The sequence below is a fragment of the Symphalangus syndactylus genome, chromosome 7, assembly GCF_028878055.3.
Source record: "Symphalangus syndactylus isolate Jambi chromosome 7, NHGRI_mSymSyn1-v2.1_pri, whole genome shotgun sequence".
Classification (NCBI taxonomy): domain Eukaryota; kingdom Metazoa; phylum Chordata; class Mammalia; order Primates; family Hylobatidae; genus Symphalangus; species Symphalangus syndactylus.
In genome coordinates this window covers 90,539,532-90,562,571 of record NC_072429.2, presented here as the reverse complement: position 1 = coordinate 90,562,571, position 23,040 = coordinate 90,539,532, and the positions used below count along the sequence as shown (strand labels likewise).

At 35.3% G+C, this 23,040-nt stretch overlaps 1 protein-coding gene across 1 annotated transcript in view; it reads left to right on the top strand.

Annotated features, from left to right (window-relative positions):
• Nucleotides 1-23,040, top strand: part of RUNX1T1 (RUNX1 partner transcriptional co-repressor 1) — a 148,883-nt gene that overhangs the window by 105,268 nt on the left and 20,575 nt on the right. Inside the window, 3 exon segments of the mRNA XM_055286738.2 lie at nucleotides 6,295-6,545; nucleotides 11,240-11,325; nucleotides 11,887-12,088. Of these exon segments, the coding sequence (XP_055142713.1) occupies nucleotides 6,295-6,545; nucleotides 11,240-11,325; nucleotides 11,887-12,088 (539 nt within the window).

Genomic DNA, 23,040 nt, shown 5'->3' with positions numbered 1-23,040 from the left:
GTTTGTGTGTCTAGAGTGGCAAGTGTCCACCTGCCTCTTATTTACTTCTAAAGGTATTAGCACACTGCTCAGAAAGTTCTCACTCCTAGGTGGTTGTTTAGCAATGGAGAGATTAAAGGTGCTTCTCTCCATCTGGCCCAATAGTGATGGTCCTGTGGCATTCAGCTCTCTGTTCTTCATCATCTAAATGTCCCACTCTCTCCAGAGTGATGGCAAAACAGAGAAACCACTGCAGGTTGTCATGAAGAATTAGGTTTGATTTTCTTTTTAAGGATGCTGGGGAATTTGTAATGTATTTTGCTTCAGTACCTTATTCAGTACCAATAAAAGTGTGTTATGTGAAATTCATATCTAAAGTCACCTCTTTCCTAACAATTCCTGAAGAGACCTCTTGCTGAATTATGTTTTAAAAATTATGATGATGAGAGTGATTTCCCCCCCTTGATTCAATGTCTAGTCATTCTATGGCAATCTTAACAAACTGCACATGTTAGAAAAGGAAAGGAAGATGTGTTTGATGTTATTAATGTCTTTGGTCTGTGTTTAATAGAACTACCTTCCTAAGATTTAGATACAGACTTCTGAAATATAAGAATAAAATAAAGTAAGTCTTCAATGCCTGGCCTTAAAAGAATTTTAGACCCAGTGTCTCCTATTCATTTTTCAAGGAGCTACAGTCTAGGGATGGGACTTGGCTGGGCTATGGAGACAAACAGCAAACAAATCTGGGGGCCCGTGGCTCTGGGGGATACTGGCAAAGTGGGACCGTGGTGTGACAAGATAAAGGTATCCTGGGACAGGAAAGAGGGACCCATGTAGAGATGCTTGAGATCAGCAATAGGACTTGGATTTGGAAAAGAAAGTTGTAGAGTGACTTCCAATTTCTACTTGGGTGACTAGGTAGAAGATGGCACAGAAAGCAAAAGAGAAATGAGGCCAGTTTGGACTTGTGAAATGTCTGTCGAAACTCAGATAAGTGAATGTGTAAGGCACGTAATTTATTTAAATAAATAGCAGGACGAATATTAGAATTTGTTTCTTCTTTCTTAGGTTTATTGTGCTCTACCAATTTGCCTTCCCCTAAAACAATATTTATAGTGGTAGTTCCTCATATTAAAAAAAATCTTAATGTAGAGAAAAAAACTTACACCCACTTCTGCCATGTGGGTTTGTCCTCTTGTTCTACTTATTGTCATGATTTTGTGATAGATTTTTTTCATACTTCCCCGTTTCCTTGAATGTTACACTGTTTTATATAAATGTTACTAAGGGATTTCCAGCACACACTAGCCCATCATCATCTTAAAAATCTTTCATGTAGAGTTTTTGTTTTAATTTATTTTTATTTTTTCCTTGAGATGGAGTCTCGCTCTGTCACCTAGGCTGCAGTGCAGTGGCACGATCTTAGTTCATTGCAACCTCTGTGCCTCAGGTTCAAGTGATTCTTCTGCTTCAGCCTCCATAGTAGCTGGGACTACAGGCATGCTCCACCACACCTGGCTAATTTTTTTTTTTTTTTCTTAGTAGAGACGGGGTTTCACCATGTTGGCCAGGCTAGTCTCAAGCTCCTGACCTCAAGTGATCCACCTACCTCACCCTCCCAAAGTGCTGAGATTACAGGTGTGAGCCACCACGCCCAGCCTCATGTAGTTTTTAAAGGACATTTATTTTCTTTTCCTAGTAGTTTACAGTTTCTGTTATTGAGGAGCTGGAAAAAAAAAGAGCCTGAGATAGGGTAAAGTATAAATTAGGTTGTCTCTTAATTTGTTTCCACAAGTAGAAGCAAATTCTGTTTGTTAGTCCCATTTCACTGAGCAGAATACTGAAGTCAGAAAGTTAAGTAACTGGAGATCACACAGCTGAGTCCTAAGGGTACACCCCTGCCCTCAGAACATGAAACCTCGAGAGAGAAGTGATTGGGATCTAAATGTTGAAGTGGTTAGATTGTGTTGAGGAAAATGTCTCCTAGTAAGGAGATATAACATCCTCAGGTAGACTTAAAAAACAAATAATATAAAACTTTCAGAAATCCTTAAGACATAACAGACTTACCTCTCACTTCAGATTTCTACTAGAATTTGAGTTATTTCAAGGGTATACTGGTATGGGACAATGAAAAGTCTTTGCTAATTTTGCCTAATACACTGAAAAGGGCAATGAAGAATGCAAATATGGAGTTCACCCAAGCAAACGAGATATAGGTAGTTGTAGGCATTTCTAAGAAGCAGACAGACAAATGGCAATTAATTGTTTGAGTTACCCTTCTGAACATATGTGCTTTGAATAGAACTGGCCTTGTAAGTAGACATTAGTAATTTGAGGAAGCACCAGAGACCCTTCATAGCTTTATTTTTGTGGACAGTGAAAGTTTTTGTGTTTTCTTTTTTTCCCCCTTTTTTTGAGACAGGGTCTCACTCTGTTGCTCAGGCTGGAGTGCAGTGGTGTGATCATGGCTCACTGCAGCCTCGATCTCTTGGGCTCAAGTGATCCTTCTGCCCCAGCTTCCTGATTAGCTAGGACTACGGGTGTACGTCACCATGCCCAGCCAACTTTTTGATTTTTTGTAGAGACAGGGTCTCACTATGTTGCCCAGGCTGGTGTCAAACTCCTGGGCTCAAACAATCCTTCCTCCTGAGCCTTCCAAAGTGCCAGGACTACAGGTGTTAGTCACCACACCCCTGCAAGTGTTAATGTTCACAACCGTTAGAATGTAAACTATCCTTGTGAGGTAATAAGCTTTATTATTTCAGTAGCTAGCAGGGTGATGGGCCCCAGGATAGGATAGTAAGACCTGATTGAAGTGAGAGAACAAACGTGGACCCTAGCCTGCCTTTTGGGCGTTACTGCCCTTGCTTTAGAAAAAAAAAAATGCTTTTTTCCTCCCATTTAATTGGGTCATTGAAGTAATAGCACTGAACAAAGGGTTCATCTAAGGATGAAGATAAATTGTGTATCTAACCATTTAAAAATTATAAAAATTACTCCAATGTTGTTTTTGCCTTCATTGATCAAGGAGAGAAAACTAGTAGGTTGGGGTGGTTTGACCCAAATCGGTCAAGGAAAGATGTTTCATTATTTAGAAATTCTGCAGGCGCTGCCCTAAGATAAGAGGATTATTTTCTAATTTTTGCACAAAAAATAAGGTATAAATAATAAATTGTTCAAAACAAGGAATGGAGAACTTGGCTAAGGTGATTGCCTTAGATACTTATGGTTTGGCCAGAGGACTATCAGCACTGTGTGTTTTGATCTGCATAACTATGGCATTTAGCTGTAAATATAGAATACTTGAATTGCAAAATTTGCAAACTAGAAGGGACTGCAGAAATCATCTAGTCCAGTGGTTTTCAAACTTGATTTTAGCCACAGACTTTTTCCTTTAAAAATGAAATCTTAGGTGGAACCCCAATGATTGAAACGAATAATAAGAAGTGGGTTCCTCTGGCAGTTTAAATCTTGAGAATCTTGATTGTTTTGGGGAAAAGTTCTTCATTGCCTACAGAATCCCTTCAGCACCTCAGGTGGCACAGTTTGAAAACCACTGATCTAGTCCAACCCTTTCATTTTACAGATGAATAAACTGAGGTCCAGAGAGGTTAAGTGACTTGACCAAGGTCACACAGCTAGTCATGGAAGAGCCAGGACTAGATCTCAGGTCTCTTGATTCCCAGTCCAGTGCTCTTTCCACTACACCACAATGCCAGTAAGGTAGGTGCTGTGTTAGCATTATGTTCATAGCCACTAATAGTCTTCAGTATTTTCCTGCTGATTTATGTTGATAATATGCATTGAATATTGAAGTGTATTATTTAGAAATTTGTAGGATATGCAAATACAGATTAGAATCACATGGGTATATTCTTAGAAGATAAATCAGTATCTAGAATGTTTCAGTTTACTTTTATAAATTATTTTAAAGCAATGCAATTAGGTAATGTCTGAGCTACACTGGATATTTTAGTCTGATATCAATGATGAATATGTAAGGAGTCAGTATGTTTTAGTGTAGACACATACTTTGATGGGAGCAGCATTAGGACTCCTGGTCGCCACTCCCTTGGGGGCCATGCTCTGCCATCATTTCCAATATTGGCCAGTCTATTCAGAATAGTGCATCTCTCTTAGTATGTAGTGGTCATGTTCTTTAACATTAAGCTCTGCAGATTTACCGTCAGTTTTTTTGTTATTGTTGTTTTAAGAAAGAGTTTTGCATTTGTTGCCCAGGCTGTAGTGCAGTGGCACAATCTTGGCTCACTGCATCTTCTGCCTCTGGGGTTCAAGTGATTCTCCTGCCTCAGCTTCCTGAGTAACTGAGACTACAGGCATGCACCACTACACCCGGCTACTTTTTGTATATTTAGTAGAGGCGAGGTTTCACCATGTTGGCCAGACTAGTCTCGAATTCCTGACCTCAGGTGATCCTCCCACCTCGGCCTCCCAAAGTGCTGGGATTACAGGCGTGAGTCACCACACCTGGCCTCATGTAGAGTTTTTAAAGGACATTTATTTTCTTTCTCTAATAGTTTACAGCTGCTATTATTGAGGAGCTGGGGAAAAAAAGCCTGAGATAGGGTAAAGTATAAATTAGATTGCCTCTTAATTTGTTTTTACAAATGTTGTTTCCTATTAGTCCCATTTTACTAAGCAGAATACTGAAGCCAGAAAGTTAAGTAACTGGAGGTCACGCGGCTGAGTCCTAAGGGTCCCCTGCCCACTCCATAATAGTGCATCCTTCTTAGTATGTAGTGAGCATGTTCTTTAACATAAAACTCTGAAGATTTACCCTCAGTTCTTTCTATGCCTATACCTTCTGTCTCTAAGTCCTTTATTCTTCTCAACCTGGTGTGTATGAATTGTCACTGGGGGGCTCACCCTAAAGGGGCGTAAAGGATGGTTCATTGTAGAATCCTGTTGCCCCTGATTATCTCTGTTGTTGATTCAGTTTCCACCTGGATTGCTCTAGTGTTATCAGACAAAGACTAGATGCCATCACTAGATGCCGGGAAAGTAGAAGAAGTGCCTCTATGCTGTTGTTCCACTATCTAGAAGAAGAAGGCATGTAGAAGTCTGCAGCCACTGTGAACTGGTAGAATTCTTATGAGAAAATGTCCCTGGGAAAATAGATGTTACCACCTGTCTAAAGATAAGAGTGCTGGTCTTGTAAGTAAAAAGTAAGTTTGGGAGCAGTGATTACAGTCAAAGTTGAATATGGTTTGTTTCTATCTTATTGAATATATTAAGGGCTAGTCTCTATGCGGTAGAAATATATACAGCCAGAAATTACTGCTTTACTCCTACTTTTATTTGAGAATCAAGGAATCGTGACTAGTTATCAGGTCTTATTTATAGAATGCATTCCTTCTGAAAGCCAAGTTTAGAGTCCTGTGCATCACATGATGATGTGTCGTCAGGGTGTTCCCGTCCTGCCATGTGACCTGATGACCCCAGACAGGATACATTAGCTCTCTGGGTATGTGTTTCCTCCGCTTTAAAATAAGGGGGTTGACCTAGATTTTCCTTCTAGGCCAGGCTAGCTCTGTATGACTGTTGATTGATAACCTTGGTGACTCAAGATAATGTCAGGGTCCCAGACATTGCATTGCATACTGTATTCGCTCAGTTCGATCCTTACTTTCCTATAGAACTTTCTGTGATGATGGAAATGTTATGTATCTGTGCAGTCCACTACTGAAGCCACGGGCCACGCGTACCTGTTGAGCACATGAAATGTGGCTACTGATACTGAAGAACTGAATTTTAAGCTTTATTTAATTTTAAGTAACTTACATTTTAAGTTAACCACATGTAGCTACTGTATTGGACAACACAGTTCTTAGATGTTCTCTGACACAGAAGTCAGATACCAAGTGGAATAGGTGTACCTTAAGTGTTCATCAAGAGAGTGGTGATGTTTTACCTTAATGAATCTTCATCAAATACAGTCGGTCTTAGGGTAACTTGTTAGAAATCAAGCACCGTTTTTTGAATTAAAATGTTACCTACAGGAGTCTTGAGTTTCCTCTTGTTTGTGACTTAACCACATGAGCTTCAACTGAAAAGATATTTGCTAATTTGATGAGAAGTGAAGCATTTTTTCCTATCTGCAGGCTTGTGATCATTTAGGTCTCGACACAGGTCTCAGTGAATTCCCATATGTTTTCTGGGAAGCTGAGTTTAGAAAGTTTCTGGCCAATAAAAAATATTCTGTTTTTATTCCAAGCTCAAATATGAGTGACTGAACTGTGCTGGTTTCTGAATAGATGATGAAACAAACTCTTGTTTTTTCCCCCTTAGAACCAAAGAAAATGGCTTTGACAGAGAGCCTTTGCACTCAGAACATCCAAGCAAGCGACCATGCACTATTAGCCCAGGCCAGCGGTACAGTCCAAATAACGGCTTATCCTACCAGCCCAATGGCCTGCCTCACCCCACCCCACCTCCACCTCAGCATTACCGTTTGGATGATATGGCCATTGCCCACCACTACAGGGACTCCTATCGACACCCCAGCCACAGGGACCTCAGGGACAGAAACAGACCTATGGGTAAGACTGAAGGATCTGTTCATTTCTTATGGGATTGGGTGCTTGAAGACTTGCACCATTACTTCTGAACTGAACTTGAGGCTTGAAATCTGTGATAGGGATGAAAATTCTCGTATCTTGCTTTATATTGTCTCCTTTATGAAAAAAACTTGATTGGTATTAATAGACTTAACAGCTGTGCTCTCTCTCTCCTAATCACTTGTATTCTTTAAGACAGTACACTAAATTTCTTTGGAGGAGGGCATCTAGATTAATACAAGACCCTCAATTGTTGTGTTGGTAACAAATGCAAAATAAATTTTTAGCTTGAATTCTCTTTTAACATGAGACTTCATATGCAGTCTGCCTGCCACAAATATTTTTAAAAATCACTTGATTTTCTTGTATCTTTTGTTTCAGATAGTCTCTACGTTTATTTTGATTTTTTTGAGCCTCCATGATATTCCATATTTCCAAAGTATGATATGGCATGCTATCTGTGGCTTAACAGATGTTTCCCGAGGAATGATTTGGTACTTTTTTTTTTACTTGAAAATGCCAGTGATTAAAGTTAATATTGACAATTTTGGGTCAAGGATCAGAATACTGAAGAAGTGAATTTGGGCAAATATGTGTTCTATTTCCCTGTGTTCATTCCTTCTTTGCATAAAACTATTAGAAGTAAAGCATTTTGTCTGTGTGCAGTGGCTCATGCCTATAATCCTAGCACTTTGGGAGGCTGACGCAGATAGATGAGTTTGAGCTCAGAAGTTTGAGACCAGCCTGATACTATGGCAAAATCCCGTCTCTACTAAAAGTACAAAAATTAGCCGGGCATTGGTGGTGCACGCCTCTAGCCCCAGCTACCTGTGGGGCGGAGGCAGGAGGATCACTTGAGCCCAGGAAGCAGAGGTTACAGTTAGATGAGATCATGCCACTGCACCCCATACACTGTACCTCAGCCTGGGTGGCAGAGCAAGACCCTGTCTCAGAAAAAAAAAAAAAAAAAAATAGTAAAGCATTTTGAAGACATTGCCTTCTATAGAACAAATATCTACCATGAAAAATGAGAGAGAAGATGAACAAGGTAAGTTTTTAAACACATGATCAGTGGTTCAGTGGTGGAGATGATAGTGTTTCAGAGGGTTATCAGTAAGTACACTGTTACTGGGGTGTCTTCAATTCCTAATTAGTGGTGAGTCTAACTGAGAGCAATAGTCAGTGTCCTCTTCTTTTTCCATCTCCTGTGTCCCCATCACCCACTAACAGGACATAATCTCTACCTTGTAACTAATTGCTGGCGAACTTTCCTGATGAGGGTGACTTAGTGGCCTGGACACTGGAAAGAGCAAGGGATGAAATGCAAATAGAAAACCAGAAAATGGAGCTGAGGATACAGAATTCTGGGGAATGCAGCCAGCCAGTTATTCACTACTTGATTAGTGATGGTGATTGTTTTTTTGTTTGTTTGTTTGTTTGTTTGCCACAGGCAGAGAGAGCCCTAATATATAGAAGTTTACATTCAATTTCCAACTACACTGCTAGCAAACAGGGGCTCCACGTGTAGGCCTTTTTTGCCTTTCTACACCCAACTCCCCAAATGTCTAGAAAGCAGAAAGAGAGTCAGGGTGAGAGGAGGGGCGATTGAGGCTTTGGTTGTAAGACAGTAAATTAGTAGTTCTGGTTCTCCACAACAGTAATTTCTACGTTTATATAGTGTGTCAGACAAATGACTAAGCATATAATTTGTGCTTTCTTAATAGCCAATCTGTCTAATGTTCTCGCAGGTACCATTTCTGAAGAGCTTTCAAAAGTGGTTATGCTATTTCTTGATCTGGATTGATATTTTAACCCCAAAATCAAATGTGATAACAACTCCCTTCTACACAAAGCCTTACCACTTATTTATGACTTAAGGACTGAAAACCATGATTGCATGTTTTTAAATAGCAGTGGAGTCATCAGGTCACGGTGAGACCAGTTCAAGGGATCCCATTTTGTAGATGTGTTAGCAAATGGCCTGTTTCTTAGGCAGCAGGTGCTATTTTGTGAAATATTAGTTCCAGTGCACTATACAGTAATCAGCAAGGAAGTAATTACACTTATGTGCAATGATTATGTTTTCATCAAGTAATGTAAAATATCCCTTTATGAATTATATCTGTATCCATTGGTTTTATGTGATTTTCTTCAGACCATGTTCCTTACCTTTTGATTATATTAGCTTATAAAACTAATAGTGCTAATCTCTATAAATATGTGCAGCTACTAAGCCATCCCTAAAGTCTGGCAGAGTTTAGTGTGTGTTAATGTAAAATAAAATCTTGATGTATGAGCAACAAATTATGGTGTTACATCAGGCTGCCATTTTGAGAATATAAAAATTGTCATAAAGATATACTTAGTCTGGTGTGATTTATAAATGCCTATTATGTGTAGGGACATATACTCACTGGAATCCTTCAGTAAAGTAACTTCTTAGCAGCATTAGTTTATAAGTAAGCTTAGAGGTTTATCCTAGTTAGTTAAAATATTCTAAAACAATCAGTTGAGACTCAACATTAGTGTCAAATTTCCCACAAATGAAAATGTGATTATGAGCTATTTAATGATTATGAGCTAGTTCCCCCTGGTACATCCTTCTGGTATTATGACTATAAATAAAAATTGTGTGCTGCTGAATATTTAAGTATCTTAAATAGAGAAATTAATAAACATAAAATCTTGATTTATTTTTTATTTTTAAAGATTTGATTATATCTAACAAATGACTTTCAGAGTTCAAAAGCAGCAGATGAATCTTACATTTTTTCACCAAGTACTCAAGCTCAAACATGTTTCTAATGCACTTAGTATTTTTTTTAAAATGAGATGAAGCTTAGTAATGTTTCACAAATGCTGAAATCCCACTACCACAGATATCCCGTTGCTCATTAATATTACTCCAGGCATTACAGCTTGTGTCATTGTTGATTTCTTCTGCTGAATTTTTCAAGCTTTTGAGACCTCTGGAATTCTTGTCCTTAAAGGCAAATATTCAGAGACCTCTAACATGAAAGTCACTGTCACATTTATATCCTTATCACTTTCTGGTTGTTTTGTATGGTGACTAATTTTAACAGTAGTGGTTTTTCCCTAAAACACAGGCAACAAGTTAACAAAAATTACATATTTGCAAACATTTCAACTTGAAATAATCACAACAGAGCAGTAGCTAAATACTATTTTTTGCCAGTGTCTTTATATTATGCAAATTAATAAAACATATTTGCACTTTTACTTTTTTACCAATAGGTGGCATTGACAATTTTAACTTTAAAAATATATCTCAGAATATGTTCTAATTGGACAGGAATGGTACAAAGCGTCTTATATTTACCTTTTTATTTAGTCTGATAAGGGGCTATCATAAATTTGTTCACTTCCATCAGTTGTAAATGAAATCGTTTTACGTGGTTGGCTGAACAGAGTCATGTGACTCATCTTTGTGTAAATCAGCTAAAAAAAAGGGATTTCTAACCACTTAAATCTCACAAAAAGTAAAATTCAGTGTCTTATAACTCCTATGGTCATTTAATTCTTACATAAGTTCCACAGATAGGTAGCCCAGTCATCTAGAAACCCAAACTATAAGAAACTTTATACATAAGTTCCACAGAGAGGTAGTCTAGTTATCTAGAAACCAAACTATAAGAAACTTTATTTGCTGTAACATTTTGAAAATTGGTAACCAAAAATAATAGTTTTGATAATTTAAAATGCAAAATAATGCCACAGCGCAAGGGCTTTCCTATACAGTAGAATATAAAGTGAATATGTAAGAGGAATAACACATTTCCAGATTTCTCTGTTCGGAGCCTTTCAGCCTCTCTTTTTAGTGAGACACATTTACTTCCTATTTTAATGAGCATCCTAGCTAACTGCTTAAATTAATTAATATTGGTGCTCACTTGGTAAACACTTATATATTACTTTTTCATAGTGGTATCTTAACTATGATGCTAAAGAGCATTAAGTCTTATGGACTTCAAATTAGGATTTTCAGTTGGTTCACTTGGATTTATGATATTTGTCAAATTATATCTGGTATATTAATTTTTTTATGAAGAATACCCAATTTACTTTTATTTTTTAATTTTGGTAAACCGAATGAGTATATGTAGCTCCATATTATACAAGCCTTTTCTTCATGGTCTAATTTTATCATGGTGGTGTATGTATTAGGATTGTATTCATTTATACAAGGCTGAAATGTGGAAAAATTTACCATGCTTGTTTTGGGAAAGCATATCCCTTCCTATATAAAATGACTTGTACTGTCTTTATTTTTAATGCAGGACAGCAATGCTTTAAAAATCACTTAATGTCTACTTGTGGTTTCTTGTATTTATTAAGAGTTAGAATATATTTTTACTTACAGAGTGTTGCATGGATAACTAGTTGTGGACTTGGTGTAACTTAACTGTCTCCTTATGTGTAAAATAAGGCTTCTGACCAGATGACCTCTAAAATTCCGTCTAGTTCTAGTATTTTATCATTCTATGAGGAATCTGTTAGGTAATTCTGAATCTAAATATGACTCATGTCTCCATCCAAAATCAAATGTATTTTTACATCATTGAGTTTGCCCACATAGTCCTTGCTATGAGTCTGTGTGTGTGTATGGGTTGTGTACTGAATGCTTTCGGGTTATTCAGCCTTCTCTATTTTTGTAGGGTTGCATGGCACACGTCAAGAAGAAATGATTGATCACAGACTAACAGACAGAGAATGGGCAGAAGAGTGGAAACATCTTGACCATGTAAGACATCAGTAATCATTTGGGATTAAAAAATGTTTGGAAAACAACTGCAGTGAGGTTATGTGATAAAATAAAAACTTGATGATCCTTTGAAGGTGTTGTTTTTCCTGCTATCCTTGAAAAAAAAAATGAGCGAGAATATCTGAAGTAGAATATAGGATTTGATTTCTAAGTTGATATGAAAGTCACTTGAGAGAAATGTTTAGATCTTGGAAAGGAATTCTCAAAGCCAGATCAGTGGGCTACTGTTTTATTGTGAAAAGGTCATTTGATTTATAAAGTAATGGGATTAGTATTTGGAGAGGTGGATTTACTGGCTATAATGCCTTCAGGTGAAATTTCCCTTCTGACTCGTGTTCATACATGTATCTTCTCATTCCTATTGAATTTTCCATCTATTGGCTCTAAATTTCAAATCTAGTCATAGAAAATACTAGACTGAAACCTTCAGGGATAAAATTGCTTCCTTCATTGTCCTGAAATGGTTTGTTTCATTACTCAGCAAAATCTTTAATTGTGATGATTTATATGCTATTCCCTATTCTCCCCTTTCCCACATAGCTGTTAAACTGCATAATGGACATGGTAGAAAAAACAAGGCGATCTCTCACCGTACTAAGGCGGTGTCAAGAAGCAGACCGGGAAGAATTGAATTACTGGATCCGGCGGTACAGTGACGCCGAGGACTTAAAAAAAGGTGGCGGCAGTAGCAGCAGCCACTCCAGGCAGCAGAGTCCCGTCAACCCAGACCCAGTTGCACTAGGTAACTTTTCTTCAGATGAGTATCTCGAAAACACATATTTCTTATGCTGTTAATGCTGACTTTATTTTTAACTTCTTTTTAAAATTAAAGGATATGCAAGGAATTTTAAGACAATAAACAATTTACATATCCTCCAATATGTCTTGTCTATCTGTTAGGAATTTGGGCAGATTGGCATAGACAGAGATAGCCACAAAACTTAAATTCCTTTTCCAGGTGAACGTATTGAGCTGATGGCAGAGTTTCAGCACTGAACCAGAATTTCATGTGCATAACTAAAACTTGTGCTCCTTCATAATGCCTCAAAACAGAAAAAACAATCTCAGGGAGTGGGCCTGGGGCTTAGGCACTTCCATCAAGGTCTCTAGTGAATTCTGCCACTGCATACCAATGTCATCACTGCACACAGAGATGTATGTTTCAAATTATTAATTCAAAAAACAGCCTGTAAGACAATCTTGTTAGTTGAATCATATATATATATTCATATATATATTCTCATATATATATATTCATATATATATTCTCATATATATATTCTCATATATATTCATATATATATTCTCATATATATATTCTCATATATATTCATATATATATTCATATATATATTCCCATATATATATTCATATATATATTCCCATATATATATTCATATATATATTCCCATATATATATTCATATATATATTCCCATATATATATTCATATATATATTCCCATATATATATTCATATATATATTCCCATATATATATTCATATATATATTCCCATATATATTCATATATATATTCCCATATATATATTCATATATATATTCCCATATATATATTCATATATATATTCCCATATATATATTCATATATATATTCCCATATATATATTCATATATATATTCCCATATATATATTCATATATATATTCCCATATATATATTCATATATATATTCCCATATATATATTCATATATATATTCCCATATATATATTCATATATATATTCCCATATATATATTCATATATATATTCCCATATATATATTCATATATATATTCTCATATATACGAATATATATTCTCATATATATGAATATATATTCATATATATTCATATATATTCTCATATATATATGAATATATATTCATATATATTCTCATATATATATGAATATATATTCATATATATTCTCATATATATGAATATATATTCATATATATTCTCATATATATGAATATATATTCATATATATTCTCATATATATGAATATATATTCATATATATTCATATATATATTCTCATATATATATTCATATATATATTCTCATATATATATTCATATATATATTCTCATATATATATTCATATATATATTCTCATATATATATTCATATATATATTCTCATATATATATTCATATATATATTCTCATATATATATTCATATATATATTCTCATATATATATTCATATATATATTCTCATATATATATTCATATATATATTCTCATATATATATTCATATATATATTCTCATATATATATTCATATATATATTCTCATATATATATTCATATATATATTCTCATATATATATTCATATATATATTCTCATATATATATTCATATATATATTCTCATATATATATTCATATATATATTCTCATATATATATTCATATATATATTCTCATATATATATTCATATATATATTCTCATATATATATTCATATATATATTCTCATATATATATTCATATATATATTCTCATATATATATTCATATATATATTCTCATATATATATTCATATATATATTCTCATATATATATTCATATATATATTCTCATATATATATTCATATATATATTCTCATATATATATTCATATATATATTCTCATATATATATTCATATATATTCTCATATATATGAATATATATTCATATATATTCTCATATATCTATTCATATATCTATTCTCATATATATTCATATATCTATTCTCATATATATATTCATATATCTATTCTCATATATATTCATATATATATTCTCATATATATTCTCATATATATTCATATATATATTCTCATATATATTCATATATATATTCTCATATATACATATATATTCATATATATATTCTCATATATATTCATATATATTCATATATATATTCTCATATATATTCATATATATTCATATATATTCTCATATATATATTCTCGTATATATTCATATATATTCATATATAATTCTCGTATATATTCATATATATATTCATATATTCTCATATATTCATATATATATTCATATATATATTCATATATATATTTTTTTTCTCAACCCCCCGCCTCCAGGAAGAGAGACCTAAAAGCTATATGTTTTGCGCACAGCTATTTTAAAATTAATGATAAAGATGTAGCACTCTTCCTGTGATTTGATCTTAACTTAGATTAGTTAATCATGATTGTATTAATTCTAGTTTTATAATAGGACTCATGATATAGTTGTGGCTTAGAAATGGAATGTTAGTATGTAACTGTATTTCTTATTAATATTTGGGAATTGATGGGGTTATAGATAGAATATAATCCCATATATGTTGAAAGAAATCTTCAACCTGAAAGAATTTTTGTGTGACCCGTGAACTTTTACCTAAATTAATAATACGGTTTTGTCGTTGACATTGCCACCCATTACGTGTGAATACTTTTTGAGTAAACTTACGAAGATGGATTTCTGTGGATTCTTGTTCTCATTCTCTTATGCGTTGGCCCCATACCCATCTGCTAACTCAAGTTAGAGTACTGTCCATGCTGCAAAACGTGCAGATTAAGTTCATAACTTTGGCCTCATTAGTACTATGGCTGATTATCAAAAGTTTAAAACGTGAAGTATATTATCTATTGATCACATTATTGTTTTCAATTTGTTCCCAGCCAGTGTAGTTTTCTATGCACTTAGGTTTGTAGATTTCTGCTGATCTCTGAATGCTGAATGCCTATTATCATAAGTATTAAATAATGAAAGAGTCTAAGGCACTTAATTTACCTAACAAGCATTATTCTAAAGCATATTTTAAAGACAAAACTGTATTTGTCAGGTCACATTAAGGCAAGCAACGAAAACAGAATTACGTTTGGTTTGAGCCAATATTGGTTGAAGCCAAACTATTTAGAGCAGAGTGGGAAAAAAAATCTTGTATTTATTTCCTTATTATGAACAAAAATTGGTTAATCATGAGAGATTTGCTTAGGACAGAGGGGATATTTATAACCATCCATTCTAGGCAAAAATTGAGAGGCTTAAAGTAAGTAAAACTTAGGGAGTTAAAACATCTAGTTTGGCTTATTCTATTGAATACATTCATTGAGTCAGTACTTACTTATTGAGCACTTACTATGTGCCAGGCATTGTGCTAGGCATTCTAATGAAGGAAAAAGAGTCTTCATTTCTTTCTTTGAGGGCCTTTGGGTCTAGTGGAAGAAGGCAAGGGAATAGCTAGTGTTCAAGCCATAGAATAGCCACCTCAATTCAGTCGGCCAAACTGACCAGATTGCTATTATCTGCCATCCACTGTAAAAGAAACATTTCCGAAATTGATCAGACTTCATACCTAAGCGAGTTATCAGCACATACAACAAGGGCCATTTTGTGTATAGTCACTACTACTACACACAGATTCTGGTGATATAGGTATGTATCATGTTCTCCAGGAAGAGAGATTCATTGTCCCTGCTACATAACCAGAAGAATAAACTTGGTTTAAAAAACTCCTTTTTAAAAGTATGCAAACTATACTACTTTTTAGCGATGTTCAATGGATTTATATTTTTGTTAAACCTGAGATATTTGTTTGGCCTTAAGCTTTTGTAGGTTGTATTAGTCGAAGGGTACAAGCATTTAATTTCTTTGTTTATAGACAACATTAAGACATTATGTTCTTTATGGACACAGAATCCTAAGTTGCCATTAAGACACTATCATAACTTTAGAGACAATCTGTGTAGAACTCTGCAGTGTGCAAGTTTTGGCATCCAATAGTGTTTTTACAGTTTTTTTCACTGTGCATCCTTACTAGCTGATTCTTGCAGCCTTGTGTACTATTTTCTGGAACTGAGCTATGGCTGTAAATAAGAGGATGGGTGGTTTGTAATTATGGGCCACAATCATTTACATTAAGTGCTTTCTAAGTCCCTCTTCCAGGCTTTGGAGTTGAATGGATTGATGTGTGTAATGAAAGGACTGGAGATTATTAGCTGGTAAATCTATCTTCTGTGACTGGAAAGTGTTTAATGGAGTGCATGTGTGCAGATAAAGCTATGGATATGTCTATATCTTTATATACATTTAGATTTCCATATCCCACAGTTGTATGTATTTCTTTTAGCCTAATTATTTTGCTTCTTAAACTACTGTCTCGTCTCAAATGAGATCTTCAGAATATATTATAGAAGATATCTTTGGTTCAAAATATTGCCCTACTTATATCCCTAACTTGGAAACACTGGGAATGTTTAGTCATGCACACATTCTTAGCATTTTAAAATTATATTTGGGAAGTGCACAGAGGAGAATGTAACTTTCATGACTGATGGGTTGTACTTGTTAAACTCAATTCCATTCTCACTTTTGAAATATATCCATAGTATTAAGTGAGTACAGGGGGTTAGTAAAATAACTCGATTAATCTATTACTAATTGAATTTTAAGAGTTTTCCTGGCCAGGCGCAGTGGCTCACACCTGTAATCCCAGCACTTTGGGAGGCCGAGGCAGGCGTATCACGAGGTCGGGGGTTTGAGACCAGCCTGGCCAACATGGTGAAACCCCGTCTCTACTAAAGATAGAAAAAAAAAAAAAAAATTAGTCGGGCGTGGTGGCGCATGCCTGTAATCCCAGCTACTCAGGAGGCTGAGGCAGGAGAGTCACTTGAACCTGGGAGGCAGAGGTTGCAGTGAGCCAAGATCACGCCATTGCACTCCAACCTAGAGGACAGGGCAAGACTCTGTCTCCAGAAAAAAAAAAAAAAAGAAAAAGTATTTTCCCAAGATAGTAAAATCTCTTTTTTGAATAACCTCTGAAACAATTTTTAACACTGAGTATACACTGAATTCATAATGGTATTTCTATTCTTTAAATAAAATGCAAGTTGACGTCTTGAAGGACTTTTCATAAAATAGATTTTCTTGAAATAATAGATATTTATTATTTTCACTGTTGTTACTCATTTACTTTCCAGGGAAAACTCCAAATATCCAACTCTTAACAAAATTAGAAAGCAAATTTTAACACTGCTGTCTCTATTTTCAAAGTATGACTTATTTATACATTTAAGTTTTATTACATGGTATACTTCACAGAAGAGCAAGATGATGTGATCAGAATTGACAGATTTGACCATTGAAGTAGAATTACTTTTATATGTATAGAGAGGCAGTTGCTGGTTAGCACTTCATATGTTTTCCGAAGTGCTTGTCAGAATCTCCGTAGTAGCTCTTTTTCCTGTCTTTGTCTTTGGTTCCTTTTTCTCTCAGAATGTTGTCACATCACTTTCTTGGCTCCTGACATTTTATTTCTTTTAAATTACTTTCCTTTTTACTGGCTTTTGACTATTCTAGAATCTTTCTGTAGTTTATCTTGTATCTGTGTGTGCTCTCTTTGTTTTCTAGAAGTCTTCCACGTTGTTAGGGTTAATTTTTTTTTTTTTTTTTTTTTTTGAGACAGGGTCTCACTTTGTCGCTCAGGGTGGAGTGTGGTGGCATAATCTCGGCTCACTGCAGCCTTGACCTTCTGGGCTCCCACCTCAGCCCCCTAAGTATTTGGGACTAAGGTAGACAGCCACCATCCCCAGCTAATTTTTTTGTATTTTTTGTAGGGGTAGGGTTTTGCCGTATTGCCCAGTCTGGTTTTGAACTCCTGAGCTCAAGGGATCTACCCACCTCGACCTCCCAAAGTGCTGGGATTACAGGCATGAGCCACTGTACCTGGCCAAAATTTTTTTCTAATGATAGGTTTAGGGCTAATGTCAGGGGCTGGACATAAACTCTGAAATATAAATGCACTTTCCCTGTGCTTTTAAAAAATATATGAACATTGTGATGACGTGGTAGTAAATTTAGAAAAATACCTTCACTCTGTTTTGTTAAGAGTTTAGTACTTGCCAGAGAATGAAATATCAAAAAGTTTTGTTTGTTTAAGTGTAATGAAAAATCAAGCTTAGCATTTATAAAAAACTTAGAGCCCGGAGTGGTGGCTGACGCCTGTAATCCCAGCACTTGGGGAGGCCGAGGCGGGCAGACCATGAGGTCAGGATATCAAGATCATCCTGGCTAACACGGTGAAGCCCCGTCTCTGCTAAAAATACAAAAAATTAGCCAGATATGGTGGTGCACCCCTGTACTCCCAGCTACTCGGGAGGCTGAGGCCGGAGAATTGCTTGAACCCTGGAAGAGGAGGTTACAGTGAGCCAAGATTGTGCCACTGTACTCCAGCCTGGAGGACAGAGCGAGACTGTCTCAGAAAAAGAAAAAAGCTTAGTAACTCAGGAATTTGTTGAATTAATACCATCCCCTGTCCCAAGTGGGTTGGTAGAGGAATTAGTATTTTAAAATACTGCTAGCTGGCAAGTTTTATGATTGTCATATGATTGAATTATGGAATTTCTCATTGCTCTCTAAATGCTCAGGAAATCTAGCATGAAGGCTGAAAGCACAAACTCAGTAAAATTTCTAGATTCAAATTACTCATTCCTCTTCATATTAGTTTTGCGGCCTTTGGCAGGTCATAATCTCTTTGTGCTTCAGTTTCCTCGTGTAAAATGGGGATGATAATAGGTATTTTATAAGCATTTCTGTATAATGAGTTAATAGGTAAAAAACATATGAGACAGTGCCTGACACATAGTAGATGTGTTATGTCTTAACTGTTATTATTTAGATGTGCATTCTCAAAAAGAACTTTCTGCTGGGAGTAGTGGCTCATGCCTATAATCCTAGCACTTTGGGAGGCTGAGGTGAGAGGATCCCTTGAGTCCAGGAGTTTGAGACCAGCCTGGAAAACATAATGAGACCCCATCTCTACCAAAAATCAAAAAATTAGCTGGGCATGATGGTGCATGCCTGTGGTCCCAGTTGCTCAGGAGGCTAAGATGGGAGGATTCCTCGAGCCCAGGAGGTCAAAGTGACAGTGAGCCATGTTTGTGCCACTGCACTGCAGCCTGGGCAACAGAGCAAGACCTTGTCTCAAAATATAAAATTAAAAAATTAAAAAAATAAAATAAAAAAGAAATTTAAAGAATAGTGGTAAATGAAACTAGTAAAGTTTTTCCTTGGCATTCAAGATTGTGAAGTTACAGTGGATTCATACATATTTTTTCATCTACAAAGTACTTCTAAGCAGGTGGCTACTTTAATAGGCACAGAGATTAGAAAAGACTCCTGTCTTAAATATAGTAAATCTGTGGTCCTTTGGGACCCTAATTCATAATACAAGGCTATAGAAAAATAGATTTCTCCCAGCCAATGAAATATTTCAACTTCTATACTCTCAAAGTATGAAAACCACAAACAAGTTTTTCTGTGTATATTTGCATGTAAATGTTTGGAGTTTTGTACCCTTGTATTGATTTCTTTAAATCACATCATGAAATTAATCTCACAATCATTCAGCTGACTTCATAATGCCAATGCCTACTGTACTTAACTATATTGGGTTTAAAAATACGGAACTATTAGTTAAATATGTCCATCTTTTAAAATTAAGAGGAGATGGTTACTTCCTGGAGCATTAAGTAAGTTTGTTGTAAAAGATGGAAATCCTAAAGCAGTTGCCAGCTTCTAGGTTGGATTTGGGCTTCTGAAACCTAGTATGAAGATTTCTGAATGTATTATCCTTAAAAACAAGTGGCATTTGTAAAGATAAAATTACTTAACTCTTTCTTTCTTTTGATGGCTTTTGTAATAAATGTTATCATGATCACAGCCTCATTCTGCCCACTACAGGATGAAGGCCATACCTAGGTGCTGCCAAGCTTTGAGCATTGCTGTCCTGGGTCATATGAGGTCACATTGCTTCTCCAAAGGCTATCAGCTCATCCCTTCATGTATATTGATGGCGGCCCTTGCAGTATCTAGTATCCAATGGTCTCCATCCTGTCGTAAGTGTAGTGCATCTTCCATCTCTTTCATACATCATAGATTGCTCTTTCTGTTCTTTCACATTTCTTACACCATTTTCTGTCACTCTGACCCAGTCTCCTCTCTTCATAGATGTGAATTATTTTCAAGAGGCTCCCTTCATCCTCATCCCCTCTCACCACCCCCTCCCCCGCCAACCAATTTGCATCCCAAAGCAAGCTAGACTTAATTTAGAAGGACTTTTCTATAATGTTTTCATCTTTCAGTAGTTGCATATATGTATACGTTTAACATTTTAGACCATATCATATACGTTCTTCTGTCTTTGCATCTACCACTACATTTTAGAATGATGATTCCTTTTTTTAGCAATTGATATTTTATAGGTGCTTAGGAGTTACGGTTAAGAATTAGCTTCTTTAGAATCTAAGCCTCAGAATCTTAGGATGTTTTAGGTAGATGTGTCTAGATTAGCCAGTATTCTAAAATAGTAAAGTCCTAGGACAGAATTGTCCCTTGTTTTGTTTTTCAAACTCAGTTTTCCCTATATAGATTTTGATATTGCTGCTGCTTAATCAGAAGAGGAGATATTAAATGTATCAGTCATTTGGTTTCTGAATCTATTAAAGTAGTGTTTATCAGGGTATCAAATAGATTTCTGAGGAGTATACCTACTACTAATGACTATGTTCTTTCTGTTGGTAGACCTGATGTTTATCAAGTACACTAACTTAGAACTGGAGAGAATATTGTAAAACACCTTTATATAATTATTTCCCTTTAGATTCTGCTATTTTGAAAAACCATCTTTTAGAAGGTAGGTTAGCATTAAGAAAACTTTTGCATAATTGGCTTTAGCATTTCTGTTGGGTTTCTAGGTCAGTTAAAGTTTGGGCCTATGTGGACATGGCAGTATGTCAGTGAGAAATTTAGGAAGATATAGCCAAAGTGAAACATTGCACAACTTTCCAGTGTGGTATATGTACCCTCAAGACACCTGCTGTGCAGCCCACAGAAGGTGGAAGGTCAATTGAGCCTGGCACGTTAATATTTGAGTCAATTTGGGTGTTATAAACATTCATGGGTGAGGCTCAAGTAAAATTTTTGAAAGTGTCATCTAAGAAATTTGAAGATTTTGCTTTCAAGGACAAAGGCAGTGAATTGTGAACTATAGAAATATTTTCTATTTCCAAGTGACATAGATTCTGGGAGTTTAAAAAATTACTTGGTATATATTGCTTAATCCAAACTTCTTCAGTGGCTTTGTTCTCTTCAAAATTTGTGGTATTTGGATTTTTAACATTGAGAGAAAAGATAAACTTTAAAATACTCTCTTCACCTTAGTTATTTATAAGGAAATAATTATATAGCCGTTCTTACTAGACCACGTAGTAAATAATAATAATGAGGATAATAGCAAGTACCAGATAATGGGAGTTTAGGATGTGTATGTAATAGGAGGTACTTCCTTCAATTCTCACAGCAGTGCTCTCAAATAATAGTAGTATTTTCCTCACTTTATTGTCGATGAGGCATCTGAGACATGGACAAACTAACATACCCAGTATTCCATGGTCAATAGCTAGCTTCACTGGGTGCTAGAACTAACTTTCTTCAGCCTATGTTGCCTGGGGCTGGTAATTAGCATCTTTCATGCATGGACTTTGGATACCTAAACATTACCTTTCCTGTTCTTTATCATAATGATCGACTGTTTAATAAAAAAAAATTTTTATAGGCTGGGCATCACACCTGTAATTCCAGCACTTTGACAGGTCAGGTGACCTGACGTCAGAAGTTTGAGACCAGCCTGGCCAACATGGTGAAACCCCATCTCTACTAAAAATACAAAAATTAGCTGGGCTTAGTGGCTTGCGCCTGTAATCCGAGCTACTCGGGAGGCTGAGGCAGGAGATTCGCTTGACCCAGGAGGCAGAGGTTGCAGTGAGCTGTGATCATACCACTGCACTCCAGCCTGGGCAACAGAGCATGACTCCGTCTCCAAAAAAAAAAAAAGAAAAATAAGTTTTTATGAACTACAGGTCTCTTCTTAACGCAATAAATTAAAAAAAAATTTGCTACTTTGAAGTCAAATGTTTTTTCTTTCTTCAAACTTCACAGGTCTGTTCTTATTCTTATCCAATAAATTATGCTTAAATCAAAGTCTTTTCTCCTTAAAAGTTGTCTTTTAATGTCATAAGTAAATCTCTGTGTTGTACTGTGTCACATGGCTAAATATGAACTTGATTGCACTTTATTTGTTCTGGAAATAGTTATAGTGGTAAGGAAGATAATCTTGATAAATCTAATTAGCTGTATCACATTTCCTTTTAGGTTGTTTATGCATCAGTTTTATCTCGCCTTAAGAATGAATGTTACTTCAGTAGAAACGTTTTTATTTTTGTCATTTACTTTATAGAAATGAATATACACAGGAGAATGCATAGATATTTCCAGTTCATCCTGTTATTAAGTAGTCATGACATCACAGTGTAAACTTTTGAAAATAAACTTTTAAATATTTGGAATAATTTTAGATTAAAAAATTGCAAAGATGGTATAGAGAGTTTCCATATATTCCTCAACAAGTGTAGTAAATTTTTGCCCATTCAGAATAGTTGAGAAAATCTAATGTTCTTGCCAGTTGATAATCTGTGTGCCCTGCAAGAATTCAAAGCATTCAAATGTATTTAAAGCATTCAAATGTAACAACATATACTTAGCTAAATTCATCATGCTTTTCTTTATTTTTGACATTGTGTAGCACCATAAAATGTAGGAGACTGGACTGAATGTCTTGATCTTCAACATAACCGTT